This window comes from Callorhinus ursinus, unplaced genomic scaffold (assembly GCF_003265705.2).
Source record: "Callorhinus ursinus isolate GAN/ISIS: 27379988/994484 unplaced genomic scaffold, GSC_fseal_2.0 scaffold13, whole genome shotgun sequence".
In the NCBI taxonomy this organism is placed as follows: Eukaryota; Metazoa; Chordata; class Mammalia; order Carnivora; family Otariidae; genus Callorhinus; species Callorhinus ursinus.
In genome coordinates this window covers 17,508,756-17,525,752 of record NW_027397075.1, presented here as the reverse complement: position 1 = coordinate 17,525,752, position 16,997 = coordinate 17,508,756, and the positions used below count along the sequence as shown (strand labels likewise).

The following is a 16,997-nucleotide window of genomic DNA, read 5'->3' as shown; positions in this document are numbered from 1 at the left end:
ATATGCTGTCTGCAAGAGACTCATTTTAGACCCAAAGACACCCCCAGATTGAAAGTGAGGGGGTGGAAAACCATTTACCATGCTAATGGACACCAAAAGAAAGCTGGGGTGGCAATCCTTATATCAGACAAACTAGATTTTAAAACAAAGACTGTACTAAGAGATGAGGAAGGACACTATATCCTACTTAAAGGGTCTATCCAACAAGAAGATCTAACAATTGTAAATATCTATGCCCCGAACATGGGAGCAGCCAATTATATAAGGCAATTAATAACAAAAGCAAAGAAACACATTGACAACAAGACAATAATAGTGGGGGACTTTAACACCCCCCTGACTGAAATGGACAGATCATCTAAGCAAAAGATCAACAAGGAAATAAAGACTTTAAATGACACGCTGGACCAAATGGACTTCACAGACATATTCAGAACATTCCATCCCAAAGCAACGGAATACACATTCTTCTCTAGTGCCCATGGAACATTCTCCAGAATTGATCACATCCTAGGTCACAAATCAGGTCTCAACCGGTACCAAAAGATTGGGATCATTCCCTGCATATTTTCAGACCACAATGCTTTGAAACTAGAACTCAATCACAAGAGGAAACTCGGAAAGAACTCAAATACATGGAGGCTAAATAGCATCCTACTAAAGAATGAATGGGTCAGCCAGGAAATTAAAGAAGAATTAAAAAAATTCATGGAAACCAATGAAAATGAAAACACAACTGTCCAAAATCTTTGGGATACAGCAAAGGCAGTCCTGAGAGGAAAGTATATAGCAATACAAACCTTTCTCAAGAAACAAGAAAGGTCTCAAATACACAATCTAACCCTACACCTAAAGGAGCTGGAGAAAGAACAGCAAATAAAGCCTAAACCCAGCAGGAGAAGAGAAATAATAAAGATCAGAGCAGAAATCAATGAAATAGAAACCAAAAGAACAGTAGAACAGATCAACGAAACTAGGAGCTGGTTTTGTGAAAGAATTAACAAGATTGATAAACCGCTGGCCAGACTGATCAAAAAGAAAAGAGAAATGACCCAAATCAACAAAATCATGAATGAAAGAGGAGAAATCACAACCAACACCAAAGAAATACAAACAATTATAAGAACATATTATGAGCAACTCTATGCCAGCAAATTAGATAAACCTGGAAGAAATGGGTGCATTCCTAGAGATGTATCAACTACCAAAACTGAACCAGGAAGAAATAGAAAACCTGAACAGACCTATAACCACTAAGGAAATTGAAGCAGTCATCAAAAATCTCCCAAGAAAAAAAAGCCCAGGACCAGATGGCTTCCCATGGGAATTCTATCAGACATTTAAAGAAGAATTAATACCTGTTCTCCTGAAACTGTTCCAAAAAATAGAAATGGAAGGAAAACTTCCAAATTCATTTTATGAGGCCACCATTACCTTGATCCCAAAACCAGACAAAGATCCCATCAAAAAGGAGAATTACAGACCAATATCCTTGATGAACATGGATGCAAAAATTCTCACCAAAATACTAGCCAATAGGATCCAACAGTACATTAAAAGGATTATTCACCACGACCAAGTGGGATTTATCCCTGGGCTGCAAGGCTGGTTCAACATCTGCAAATCAATCAACGTGATACAATACATTAACAAAAGAAAGAACAAGAATCATATGATCCTCTCAATAGATGCAGAAAAAGCATTTGACAAAGTACAGCATCCTTTCTTGATCAAAACTCTTCAGAGTATAGGGATAGAGGGTACATACCTCAATATCATAAAAGCCATCTACGAAAAACCTACAGCGAATATCATTCTCAATGGGGAAAAGCTGAGAGCTTTTCCCCTAAGGTCAGGAATGCGGCAGGGATGTCCACTCTCACCACTGCTATTCAACATAGTATTAGAAGTCCTAGCCACAGCAACCAGACAACAAAAAGAAATCAAAGGCATCCAAATCGGCAAAGAGGAAGTCAAACTCTCACTCTTTGCAGATGATATGATACTTTATGTGGAAAACCCAAAAGACTCCACCCCAAAACTGCTAGAACTCATACAGGAATTCAGTCAAGTAGCAGGCTATAAAATCAATGCACAGAAATCAGTGGCATTCCTATACACCAACAACAAGACAGAAGAGAGACAAATCAAGGAGTCGATCCCATTCACAATTGCACCCAAAACCATAAGATACCTAGGAATAAATTTAACCAAAGAGGCAAAGGATCTGTACTCAGAAAACTATAAAATACTCAGGAAAGAAACTGAAGAAGACACAAAGAAATGGAAAAACGTTCCATGCTCATGGATTGGAAGAACCAACATTGTGAAGATGTCAATGCTACCTAGAGCAATCTACACATTCAATGCAATCCCCATCAAAATACCATCCACTTTTTTCAAAGAAATGGAACAAATAATCCTAAAATTTGTATGGAACCAGAAGAGACCCCGAATAGCCAGAGGAATATTGAAAAAGAAAAGCAAAGCTGGCGGCATCACAATTCCGGACCTCCAGCTCTATTACAAAGCTGTCATCATCAAGACAGTATGGTACTGGCACAAAAACAGGCACATAGATCAATGGAACAGAATAGAGAGCCCAGAGATGGACCCTCAACTCTATGGTCAACTTATCTTTGACAAAGCAGGAAAGAATGTCCAGTGGAAAAAAGACAGTCTCTTCAACAAATGGTGTTGGGAAAATTGGACAGCCACAGGCAGAAGAATGAAACTGGACCATTTATAGACTCCAAATGGTTGAAAGACCTAAACGTGAGACAGGAGTCCATCCAAATTCTAAAGGAGAACACAGGTAGCAACCTCTTCGACCTCAGCCGCAGCAACTTCTTCCTAGAAACATCACCAAAGGCACAGGAAGCCAAGGCAAAAATGAACTATTGGGATTTCATCAAGATAAAAAGCTTTTGCACAGCAAAAGAAACAGTCCACAAAACCAAAAGACAACCGACAGAATGGGAGAAAATATTTGCAAATGACATATCAGATAAAGGGCTAGTATCCAAAATCTATAAAGAACTTATCAAACTCAACACCCAAAGAACAAATAATCCAATCAAGAAATGGGCAGAAGACATGAACAGACATTTTTCCAAAGAAGACATCCAAATGGCCAACAGGCACATGAAAAAGTGCTCAACATCACTCGGCATCAGGGAAATCCAAATCAAAACCTCAATGAGATACCACCTCACACCCGTCAGAATGGCTAAAATTAAAATTAACAAAATTAACAAATTAACGACAGATGTTGGCGGGGATGTGGAGAATGGGGAACCCTCCTACACTGTTGGTGGGAATGCAAGCTGGTGCAACCCCTCTGGAAAACAGTATGGAGGTTCCTCAAACAGTTGAAATTAGAGCTACCATTCAATCCAGCAATTGCACTACTGGGTATTTACCCCAAGGATACAAATGTAGGGACCCGAAGGGGTATGTGCACCCCAATGTTTATAGCAGCAATGTCCACAATAGCCAAACTGTGGAAAGAGCCAAGATGTCCATCGACAGATGAATGGATAAAGAAGATGTGGTATATATACACAATGGAATATTATGCTGCCATCAAAAAGAATGAGATCTTGCCATTTGCAACGACGTGGATGGAACTGGAGGGTGTTATGCTGAGTGAAATAAGTCAATCAGAGAAAGACATGTATCATATGACCTCACTGATATGAGGAATTCTTAATCTCAGGAACAAACTGAGGGTTGCTGGAGTGGTCGGGGGTGGGAGGGATGGGGTGGCTGGGTGATGGACATTGGGGAAGATATGTGCTACGGTGAGCGCTGTGAATTGTGTAAGACTGTTGAATCACAGATCTGTACTTCTGAAACAAATAACGCAACATATTTTAAGAAAAAAGAAAAAGAAGAAGATAGCAGGAGAGGAAGAATGAAGGGGAGTAAGTCAGAGGGGGAGACGAACCAGGAGAGATGATGGACTCTGAAAAACAAACTGAGGGTTCTAGAGGGGAGGGGCTGGGGGGATGGGTTAGCCTGGTGATGGGTATTGAGGAGGGCACATTCTGCATGGAGCACTGGGTGTTATGAACAATGAATCATGGAACAGTACACCAAAACAAATTATGTAATATATGGTGATTAACATAACAATAAAAATTAAAAAAAAAGAAACAAAAAATATAAACATTTAGAAACATATAGGAGAATATACGGAGGACCTTGGGGAAAGACCAAAGATCTTCAGAACGAAAAAAAATATATATATGAAATCCAGAAGCCATTAAGGAAGAAGTGGATGAATCTTACTACATATGGATTAAATACTTCAATTTAACCAAAGACACCTTTAGGAGAGGTGGGGTGGCATAAACATGTATGTATGTGTTTAATCTTTGAGTCTTTTCATAAAAACAAAATACTGGGAGGATACATAGAAAATTAATAGAACTGATTATCTATGGGAAAAAAATAAAAAAAGAATGAAATCTTTCCATTTGTAACAACATGGAAAAAATAGATTGAACTTGATCATCAAGGTTAAAAACTTTTGTCTTTCAAAGGATACCATCAAGAAAATAAAGACAACCCACAAAATGAAAGAAAGTGTTTGTAAATCGTAGTCTCTGATAAGGGACTTGTATCTAGAAAATATATACATATATGGATTGGAAGACAATATATTTTTTTTTTATTTTAGTTCCAGTGTAGTTAACATACAGTGTTATATTAGTTTCAGGTGTACAATATAGTGATTCAACAATTCTATACATTACTCATATGTGGAATTTAAGAAACAAAACAAATGAGAAAAGGGAAAAAAAGAGAGAGAGAGAGACAAGCCAAGAATAATCTTAGGATTATGCTCAGGAAGTAAGTCAGAGAGAGAAAGACAAGTACCACCTGATTTCACTTATATGTGGAATCTAAAAGACAAAACAAACCCAAGACTCATAGATACAGAGAGTATGTTAGTGTTCCCAGAGGGGAAAGGTATTGGGAGGGGGACCAAAATACATGAAAGGAATCAAGAAGTACAAAATTCCAGCTATATAATAAATAAGTCATGGGGCTGCAATGCACAGCATGGGGAATAGAGTCAACAATACTATATTAATTCTGTACAGTGACATGGTAACTAGACTAGTGGTGATCATTTCACAATATATATAAATGTCAAATAACTATGTTGTACACCTGAAACATTATACTATATGTCAATTATACCTCAATAAAAAGGAAATAATTATTAAATAAAGACACAAATAAATAATAAGAGAAATAAAGTATGGACATTACTAGAGCCTTGCAGAAATTAAAAGGATTATAAGAAAACACTATGAATGACTGTATGCCAAATTATATAATCTACAGGATACAGATAAATTCCTAGAAATAACAAAAATTATCAAAACTGACTCAAGAAGAAATAGAAAATCTCAACAGATCTATAACAAGCAGAGAGACTGAATCAGTAATCAAAATCTCCAAGAAAGTCCAAAATCAGATAGTAGATGAGTTTTACCAAACATCTGAAAATGAATTAACACCAATCTTACTCAAATTCTTGCAAAAAATAGAAAAGGAGGGAATACTTCTTAACACATTCTATGAGGCTGGAATTATCCTGATACCAAATCCACCCAAAAACACCATAAGAAAACGACACACCAGTGTCCTCTATGAATAGAGATGCAAAAGTCCTCAAGAAAGTGTTAGCAAACTGATTGCAACGGCACAATGAAAGGGTGACTCGCCATGACCAGATGAGCTTTATCTTCGGAATGGAGGGGTAGGTTCAACAAAAGAAAATCAATCAGTGTGATAGAGCATATTAATACAACAAAAGAAACAAACTGCATGATCACATAAAGAGAGGCAGAAAAAACATCTGATAAAATGTCACACCCTTTCATGATAAAAACACTCAACAAACTAGAAAGGAACTTCCTTACTATAATCAGGGGTATTTATGAAAAGCCCACAGATGACATCATACTCAATGGTGAAAGGCTGAAAAGCTTTCTCCCTAAAATCAGGCACAAGGCAAGAATTCCCATTTTCACCACTGCTATAAACACTGTACTGAAAGTCCTAGCCTGGTAATTAGGTGAGAAATAAAATAAAAAGCATTCAAATTGCAAAGAGGGAGTAAAAGTATCTCTATTTAAATATGACATGATTCTATATATAGAAAATCCCAAAGAATCTACAAAACAACTACTAGAGCTAATATATGAACCAGCATATTTGTAGGATACAAGATCAACACACAAAAATCAGTTCATTTCCATATAGCAGCAATGAACACACTTCAGCAACAACAAAAATTAAGAAATTCCAAGTCCATTATAATAGCATCCAAAGAATAAAATGCTTTGGAATAAATTTAATCAAGAAGGAGAAAGACTTATATATTGAGAACTACAGAAAACAAATTTTCTTGTTTACTGAAAGAACTAAAAATGGAAAGAAACTGCACACTAGCTGAAAAAAAAATCTGCAGAACTGAAAACCTGACTTTCTAAAACTTTCAGAATAGACTGCTGAGTCTTTAAATAAGATAACTGAAGGACACATTATTTATTGGAATCTAACCTTATATGGAATAAAAATACCATCTGATTTCACTCATATGTGGAATTTAAGAAACAAAACAGATGAACATATGGGAAGGGGGGAAAGAGAGGGGAAACAAACCATAAGAGATTCTTAATGAGGGAGAACAGACTGAGGGCTGATGGAGGGAGGGGGGTGGGGGATGGACTAGATGGGGGATGGGGATTAAGGAGGGCACTTGTCATGATGAGCACTGGGTGTTATGTGTAAGTAAATGAATCACTGAATTCTACTCCTGAAAGCATTATTACACTATTAACTAGAATTTAAATAAAAATTTGAAAAAAAATGTTAGTCATTTAAAATATATATATACCATGAAAAATCGGAGTTATTCTAGGAATTCAAGGACAATTTAACATTAGCAAATCTATCAACATAGCTTATTAACCAATTAAAATATAAAAAATAGATTCTGAAAAGATATTTCATAAATTCCAAAAGTCAAAACCAAAGTATAATGAGAACCGAAGAAAATTCCCAATGTATGAAAGAACACTTATCATACACAAAGAGCAAATACCGTATTATTATTATTATTATTATTTTTAAAGGTTTTATTTATTGATTTTGACAGAGAGGGAACACAAGCAGGGGGAGAGGGAGAGGGAGAAGCTGCTTCCCCGCTGAGGAGGGAGCCTGACATCGGGCTCAATCCTAGGATCCTGGGATCATGACTTGAGCCAAAGGCAGACGCTTAATTGACTGAGCCACCCAGGCACCCCGCAAATACCATATTAAATGTAGCAATATTAACTGCATTTCAGATAATGTAAGGAACAAGATATTATTACAGTTAACACTGTCTTGGAGGGTTAATCAATGCAATAATATAAATTATATAAATATTACAAGAGACAAAGTTATATTCATTTGAAGACGATTCAATTGATCACCTACAAAAACACTTACAATTTAACATTACCAGTCCATGAAGGTGACTAAATACAAAATAAATATATAATCCAATAAATTTATTTTACACTAGTAATTACTAGTTTGAGATTCAAATGAAAAAAAAAAATCCCACTTACTACAATGATTCCTAACTACAAAATTCCTAGCAATACATTTAACAAGACTCTACTTATGTAAATAGGACATAAAATGTTACTGAAGTATAAGGTAAGATCTGAAGAAATAGAGAAACATATTACTTAGTATTTACCTGTGAAATAGATTCCCTTTCTTTACTTGATAGGAAGTCTTCAACTGGTGATAGTGTTAATGCTCTTTCTAAAATTCTTCTGACTGTTGTCTTTCCTCCACAGGTTGGGCCTACTAACATCACACCAACGCACGTCTAAAACAAAATTGCAGATTTATGATTTAATTTTGGTTCACTGATGGTTCAGCTAAGCTGAAATCTGAAGGTAACATATCTCTGTATTCACAAAGCCTTCCTTCAAATCACTGTTTAATCTATTATAATCTGGGTTCTGTTTTCATTGACTAGATTAATGTCAAAATAAACAGAAATCTCCCAATTTTAAAATTCAAAGGATAACTTTCAATTCTTGATATTTGACAGTTTATCTTTTTCCAAATCTCCTTTATTTCTGTACTTTTCTCTAAGATTGGCTTCTGTAATACGATTTATCTCAGCTTTCCTCTTCTCTAGTCTTTTCTCTTTTGAGTTTTGAACGTCATTTCCATGTTAGTCTTCCCTAATTCACCCTTCTCTCTCTCTCTTCTCTCTACATCGGCCCTACCAATCTCATCAACTTGAATATCTTTAACTACGACCTAAGTGCTAATGACTTCCTAATGCATTTATTTTTTCCAGTCTTTGGTTCTATGTGCCTGAGTGAAATTTCAGTGGTCTACTAGATACTTCCATCTGGATGTCTCACGTGATTTTCAGAGTCAACATAATCTAATCGACACCTTCTTATCCCACTTGTTGCTTCTCTTATTTCCTGATCTAGTTAATAAGACCACTAAGTACCATTGTCCAAAGTTCCTCATCTCTTACAAAATTTGCTCGATCCTATCTTCTTCTGCCCAACCCAATCACAATTGGTGTTACAGAGCCAATGTTTGCGTCTCCCTAAAATTCAAATGTTGAGGCTGACACCCAATGGGATACTACTGGAGGTGAGGCCTTTGATAGGTAATTAGGTTTAGATGAGGCCAAGAGGGTGGGCCTGTGATGGGATTCGTGTCCTTACAAGAGGGAGAGGGACCAGAGTTCAACATCTCTCCAATGTGAGATCTCACACAGTGAGAAGGTGACCATCTGCAAGCCAGGAAGAGCACTCTTACCAGAAACCAAATCTGCTAGCACTTTGATCTTAAACTTCCCAGCCTCCAGAACTGTGAGAAATAAATGTCTGTTGTTTAAGCCACCCCATCTATGGTATTTTGTTATGTCAGCCCAAATGGATTGAGACAAGGAGGAAAGGGTCAGATGCTAAAGCTCTTAAAAAGTGTCCGTCACCATCTCTTGTAGACTATTGTAACAGCATTAAAGAAATGATTATCTTTGATAATGTATCAAATAAATACATTAAAATTCAAATATGGATAAAGCTAAAATAGTTTTCATTTCCATTCTAATCTCTTTATCCTCATGTAGGTTTGTGGTTCTCTGGTCTATCACTGGCAAGGTGAGAAGGGGTCCAGAAGCCTTGCATGACAAATGGAATTAGATGTTCAAGAATGCAGCTAACTGGCCACACTGGTGTCCTGGCTTTACATGAAAGAGGGGCAGCTGTCCCTCTGGGAGCAACCTTACCCCCTACTTCCCCTCCTGGAGCAAAGCTGCTGGCTCAGTGAAGCCCTTGCTCTACAAAGATCCCGTCAATGCCTTGGTCTGGTTTACTCGTGGCTCAGCCTAGCTGAGACCTGAAGGCTCCCGCTGTTCCTCCTCAGACCCAGCTATGAAGATCCAAGAGCAGACGTGTCAGGTCTGCTCATGGTGAGAACTCTGTGGCTTGGGCAGTGGCCTAGCTATTTGGTCTGCCCCTTGGGAAATTACAGACTACAAGATTAAAGATAATCCTCTCTGGGGTTGTGAACTGTGGAAACAAATCGGGGCTGCTAAGCAAACTACCAGAGTTACTCGTGGGCCCACGACAAGGACCCAGAATCAAGCTGCTGATCAAGCCTGCCCTTCCCAGACTACCATGATCGTTGTCTGGACACACGTCACACTGGATGTGGCAACGTGTTCTCCATCACAGAACTCACAAAGGACGGTGTGTTTGTAACACAGGGACTACTGCTGCGCTCCAGACTCCAGTCTCATGGTGGGAAAAGTCACATTGCCTGGGGCACGAATGACCCCCACATACTCCTGGCAGGTGCTACATCAGATCTGTGGCCCCCTCTCCTGGGGCTATTGGTGGTGACTTACTGACATTAACTATTTGAAGCTATGGGACTCCTGTTTCAGTCCAATCAGCTAACTCTAGCCACGCCATTGTTTCTTGAGATGAAATTTATGTCATTTGGATTTCTGGACCATCTGCAGTCTGACAATGGTATACCTTTTATTGCAAGAGTCTCTTAACCATGAGCTGATGGTCAAGATATTTTATGGGCCTTCTCCGTTCCCTACCATCCATACACATGTGGTATTATTGAGCGTTGGAACAGCCTTCTCAAACACTGATTCCAAAGATTTCTGACTCCATCCCCCTTCCCTTCTTTGTCCACACACCTTACCAGGGAAGGTTGGTCATTGAATGTGGACATCCCTAGAAGGGAATCATTTCCTTTCATCTGCCTCCTGGGTAATTATTAGCATAAAAGAGATGGGGGATTACAGAGATCTATTTTGAGAATTTGGGATTCATCCTAACCATTCCTGAGCATGGTGTTTCTTTCTGTTCCCTAATGACAACCCCAGGCCACCCTGATTGTACACATTCCAAAATGGGGCCCAGAGGGTTCACATTTAATTCTGGTTCAACTGCCTGGATTCTCTTGGATTGACCTGGTCTTAGGCCATAAGGATAACGACTGGGGATATAAGGATAATTGCTGAACTGGGGCACACCAATTTTGTGGCAATGCAATCACAGCAAACACCCAGACCATGGAATATGGGGGGACGGATGACTATTGAAGATCTTTCGTCTTCAGAACTTTCTCTCTTTCCTTCCTCGCAAAGGGGGTATGCCAAACAACTTTAGGAGCCTTTCATCTTACTGACTGCTGGGACTGCCACACCCTACCAAATGGAACTCACCGTGATGTCACTGTTATTCCCCTAAATGTTACGGAGAAATCTGTCAGAAGCAGCAGGGCTGGTCTCAGCTCCTGCATGTCCCAGGCAAAACACCTGACCATCGCCCAAGATGTCTTGCATATATTCCCCACTCCTAATTCCATTGCTCATTCATTTTCTGGAACAGACAAATGCCCTCAGGCTCATGATATGGCAAATAGGTCAGACTGGACTGCTTGTTCTCAAGTGGTCACTCCAAAAAAAAAAAAAAAGAACTAGATCTAATTATTAGAACTGAACTGAGAACTGTACCCCTTGAACTGTTGTAGTCGATTTGGGGAACCCAACAGCTATTAAGAAACTCTAAGGGCACCATGTATACCCTTAGGATTGTATTTCTTATGTAGAAGTCAGGGACTAACTTGTCTCCTTCCCCAGAACAATGCAACTTGCACCTCAGAGGCGGTTAAAATGTTAAAAATCCAGCATTTAAGGAAACATCAACTGGTCCCTGGAAGGCAGTCAGATCAGTCTCAACTCACTGTCCAGGGTTGTTATGGTAAAAGAATGGCCCGAGTCCGTTCCTCCTTCTGGGCCAAGACAACATCTATACAGCTGAGAATCTAGGTCTACCTGGATTAATCCTTTGGACCAAGGGGAACAGTCACTATAGCAGCTTCAGGAGAACTCCATCGGGCTTTCTATGGTACAGTCTGATGGCTTCTGATGTGTTTAGCTGGTTGGGCCCAGAACCCTGGATGGGCATGGTTGAGATTAATAATTTAGGTTGGCTCCAGCCTACTGTGCTAGAGGCTCTAGCTAAACGCTGTATGAAATAAGTTGAATATATTTGGTGCCAGCCTCTGGCAGTCAGATTATTCAGAGTAGTCAACAGAGTGGCCATGGGAAAATTCAGCAGAAGCCAAGACAGTGTGTAAATGAGGGGTGGAATTCTGGGGAGACAATTCTTTATAGTCACTGACATTTCTACATGCCTCTGAATGGAGGCATCGAAAGCTTTGTTTAGGACTGTCTTTTCAAGGATGTTTGTATAGCAAACAGTTTTTGGAAGACCAGGATGGAGAACGTTAACTTGCTGTCCAGAATAACAAAGATAATGTCTCCTTCATGAGCAAAGGCTGGAATATCTGCTGGTCATCCCCTCATGAGACTGCAGTGTCCCAAAGTGTGGGGTTCTTCTGCGGAACAACGTACCATGTGTGCAGGTTATCACCTGACCCTGTGTCATCCTCCGAGAATGAAATCCTGGGGACATGGCTACTGCTGTTGCTGAGTGATAAACAGTCCTTTCTGACCCAGGAGTCTAGTGCTTTCTGCCACTGTGAAGCTGTACCAGGCTAACTTGTTAAATCAACCCAGTATATTCATGAAGGGGAAAATGTGATATCATAAAATGAAAATTCTCACCACCAGCTATTCATTCAATTCTATCCCAATAAAAATCCAAATAGGATTTTTAAAATTTTTATTTTAATTTTTATTATTTTACTGGCAGTCAATCAACTGATTATCGAAGAATCGGGAAAATAACAAAGAGGGAGGATTATGGCAGGGCTCAGGACAAGATAGGCACCCCGACCTTGGCGTGTTAGACAGATTCAGCTGGGGGAGGCTTTTCCCACGGCAGAAGTAGGAAGCTCACTCTGACCTCCCCCACCTCACCTTTGTTCCCTGAAATAGGTCATAAAAGTCCCACGTGAAGGGTGCCCTCCTCGTACCCGAAGGACAGAAACATCCTTAGGGGGAATGTGGGGCTAACAGGCTGTATGAGCAAACCTGGTTCGACTGCCCGTATCTTCCTAGTTACTTCTTCACACCTACTACACCCCCAGCCCAAACCCCTCTGCCCTGACAACTCTGCACAAAGTCATTGTTTCTTTATTTAAAAGGTATAAAGCCTCCAGTTCCGGTCACTTCTTTGGGTCTCTCTATTCTCTTGTGAAGGCTCCCTTGTTAAAAAAAATATCAAATACAGTAAAATGTGCATGCTTTTCTCCTGCTAATCTGTCTTTGTCAATTTGATTTTCAGACTCAGCCAGGAACACTAAGAGGGTCAGGGGTAGTTTTTTTTTTTTTCTCTTACAATTGGTACTACCAGATATGGATACCTATTGTAAAGCTATGGCAATTAAGACTGGTGTTGTCATAAGATAAAGATCAAAATAATAAAATATGGAAGAAATCAACAAAGAAAAATTTAGATTGGAAACATGGTATGTGAGAGAAATAGTAAATCAGTGGGGAAAAGTCTTGGGAAAATTGGTTATCCATCTGAGGAAAAACAGATCCATATCTGGCATCTTAAAGAAAAAATTCCAGACAATTTAAAAGGAGGAAATGCAAATATAAAAAAATTTTAGAAAAAAAATTCATAGAAAATATCTTCATGAAATAGGATAGAAAAGATTTCTAAAAATTCACAAAAGCACAAACCATAAAACAAGACCAATGGACTTTACTGCATTAACAATGTCTCCTGCACCACTGAACACTAGGAACATTTCTGAAAACCTAAGACTTAGAGAATTTACCTGTAATGCATATAAACAATAAGGAGATAGGATATTAAAATGTATAATGAAAAGTCTACACACACTTGGTAAGAAAAAGGCAAAAAACCCAAATGAGAAATGAGTATGTTACATAATCTGGCAATTTGTAGGAAACTCAAATGGCAAAGAAATAGATATGAGAATGTACAATTTTACTAATCATCAGGGAAATGCACTGTCTTTTCCAACGGTTCATTCATGGGGACAGAAAATGCAAAGAAGGTACAGCTATGTGAGGCGGAACATTTATACCACGTGTGCAGGGTTTAGAATCACGTAGAAAGGGGACAAAGCGGAAGAAGACTAATCTGTTCAAAGTTAAGTGAGGGTCGAGTAACCACATCTGGGTAAATAACCGAGTCAATCACGTCATTGTTATCCTGGTTTTCTCCTTGATCAGAACTATTAAAATTCAGGAGCAAAGAGCTGCTAACATGCCATTCCACACTTACCTGAAGTTGATTATAAAACTGTATGATTTTCTTTTTCTGAGCTGGCCATTGTTGTAAGCCCAACTGTTGTGTTGCAATAAATATTGCTTTCTAAAGAAAATAAATACATTAATTTAAAGTGCATTGCAAACTAAACCCTTAATACATAATCCTACAAAATCTCTCTTAACGATGTACTGAATACTGCACTTTAAGACAGTAGTTCTTAATTTCACCAACCTGAGATACTATTTACCCCCAAAATATAATACACACAATATGTTATGTTCACAGATCCCCGGTAGCAAACTTATAGACCCTCCCCCAGTTTAAGAATTCATTCTTAGGGCTCCTGGGAGGCTCAGTCGGTTGAGGATTCAACTCTTGATTTCAGCTCAGGTCCCGATCTCAGGGTCCTGGGATCGAGCCCCGCCTCCCTCAGTAAGGAGTCAGTTTGAGATTCTCTCTCTCCCTCTCCCTCTGGGCCTTCCCCCAGCTCATGCTCTCTCTCCAAATAAATAAATCTTTAAAAAAAGAAGAATTCATTCTTTAAGATGTATTTAAGAATTGTTACCATAGTACCATTGCCTACTTATCATACCCTAAAAATTTAAAAGAGTCTATATCTTTGTGTAATTCCAATCACATTAAGGTAGTTTTTCAGATTTGTAACAATTATTTTAATGTTTCACTGTTAAGAATATTCTAGGATAGTAAAAACATCCAGTAAGTGGCTGCAGCTCGGAAATATTCTTTATATTTTAATGCGGGAATTATAAGGGCAGCCCCGTTTCTTTCTAAAGTGGGGTTTAGGGGCGCCTGGGGGGCTCAGTGGGTGAAGCATCTGCCTTCAGCTCAGGTCATGATCCCAGCATCTTGGGATCGAGCCCCATGTCGGGCTCCCTGCTTGGCGGGGAGTCTGCTTCTCCCTCTCCCTCTCTCCCCTGGCTCAGTGCTCTCTCTCTTTCTCTCTATCTCAAAACAAACAAACAAACAAACAAACTTAAAAAAAAATAAAGTGGGGTTTATTTCAGTGTCAATACTATCGGTAATGGTGCCTACAGAAAAAAGTGGGATCTATCTTTTTCCTCACTGACCTCTCCTACTGCATTTCTCATTCCTTGCATTCCCATGATGGGACAAAGGTGCCGCCGAAGGAGACACAGACACTCAGCAGGACTGTACAAGTGGAGAAAATGTAGCTCCTGTGGCCAGGCTACTGGAAGTAGGAAGTCAGCTGAGAGAAACCTCTTTTATTTTTATTTTTTAAAATTTTATGTACATTCAATTAATTAACATATAGTGTATTATTAGTTTCAGGGGTAGAGGTCAGTGATTCATCAGTTGCATAGAACACCCAGTGCTCATTCCATCACATGCCCTCCTTCATGCCCACCACCCAGCCACCCCATCCCCCCCCTCCCCTCCAGCAACCCTCAGTTTGTTTCCTATACTTAAGAGTTTCTTATGGTTTATCTCTCTCTGGTTTCATCTTGTTTTATTTTTCCCTCCCTTCCTCTACCTCCTCTGTTTTGCTTCTTAAATTCCACCTATGAGTGAGATCATATGATACATGTCTTTCTCTGATTGACTTATTTCACATAGCATAACACCCTCCAGCTCCATCCACGTCGTTGCAAATGGCAAGATTTCATTCCATTTGATGGCTGCATAATATTCCATTGTCTATACGTGTACCACATCTTCTTTATCCACGCATCTGTCATTGGACATCTGGACTCTTTCTGTAGTTTGGCTATTGCGGACATTGCTGCTATAAACATAGCAAAGGTGCAGGTGCCCCTTTGAATCACCACATTTGTATCTTTGGGGTAAATACCCGGTAGTGCAATGAGAGCAACCTCTTTTAAATGGAGGTGATGAGACACGCCCTTAAGGCCTGAACGTGGAGCAGTTTTAGATGCGGGGGCTAGGAATTCTCTGTCACAGACAATAACAACCTAGACACCTGGCTGGACGTAAGCCAACAGTCCACAGGAGTGGACTAGGGATAGCATGGGGTACACAGAGGATCAGCCGAAGTGGGACAATCAAAAGAAGAGCTATTCGGACAGGTCATCCCTCCTGGTTAAAGATTTTCACAATTCCTTACTTCGGAAGGTTTTGAAATAAAATCATATTCCTACTGTAAAGGATTTATGGTTGTCAATGATGTTCTGTAGAGTCGACTGCATGGCAAACTATACATCATTTGTTCCAGGATATGGTTTCGGTAATTCTGTTAATCCTATGGTTGCCCTGAGTTAATTACACCCCCACCCCCACACCGTAGATATTGTTAGAGACAGAAATGTGAATAAGTTGGATAGATTCCAATTGTCTATTGCATGCAATTCAGATTCTTGTATCTCAAATGAACAAGAAGTGTAAACAGCACACCTACAATATATTTATTTAATAACATATATTCCTATATGGATATGCTCTATGTGACTGGTCACTGTGTAAACCATCAAAAATATACCATTAAATAAAAGACTGGATTATTCCAAATTTAATATTAAACCTATAAATTATGAACTTTGTACCATTTCTTGAGCCATATATTAGTATTTGGCAACGTTTTGTTAACAGTTTATTTATTTATTTAACAGTTGATAGCCTGCATATTTATCAATGTAAAAACTATACGAAGGGAAAGTAGCAGAATAAACGGATGCTTGTAAAACTGATGAAGAGATGAGTATATAAGAAGGTTAAAGGTTCAAACCACCCATGCGCACCTCGAAACGCTCCTGTGACAGCAATGCTGTTTCAGCTGGGACTTGGAAAATGTTAAAGGAGAGGAAGGAATGCGTAGCCCCGCTGGGGAGAGATGGAAAGATGTTTATATGAGATAAAGAAAGCAAAACTTGTCAACTCCCATCTTCCTTCCCTTTTTTTAGCAGAGTGAAAATCCTCAAAATGTAAGTATAAATATGCAAAATGTCGGCACTAGCTTCGGTGCGGCCACCTGCCATCTGTCTCCTGGACGCCGCACGCGCAAGACCCCGCAAGACAGGCGACCAGAGATCTCAAACTGCATCTTCATTAAAGTAAGAATACAGAAAAATCTACAAAACCTAAAATGCATGTAAGTGCTATGAAAATAGTTTGGACCTACAATTTCTTGGTCTGGAAAAATCCAACTCACTGAACTATGTGGAACAAAGAATCTCACAGCTGAAGTCCCCTTCCTGTCAACATAGAGAACTA

At 39.1% G+C, this 16,997-nt stretch overlaps 1 protein-coding gene across 12 annotated transcripts in view; it reads right to left on the bottom strand.

Moving 5' to 3' along the window:
- DNAH14 (dynein axonemal heavy chain 14) overlaps positions 1–16,997 on the bottom strand; it is a 342,249-nt gene that overhangs the window by 170,584 nt on the left and 154,668 nt on the right. For all 12 annotated transcript variants that reach the window (XM_073899845.1, XM_073899844.1, XM_073899854.1 and 9 more), the window contains 2 exons: positions 13,803–13,892; positions 7,772–7,906 (listed from right to left, as the gene is read on the bottom strand). In XM_073899845.1, the coding sequence (XP_073755946.1) occupies positions 7,772–7,906; positions 13,803–13,892 (225 nt within the window). The remainder of the gene's footprint in view (positions 1–7,771; positions 7,907–13,802; positions 13,893–16,997) is intronic.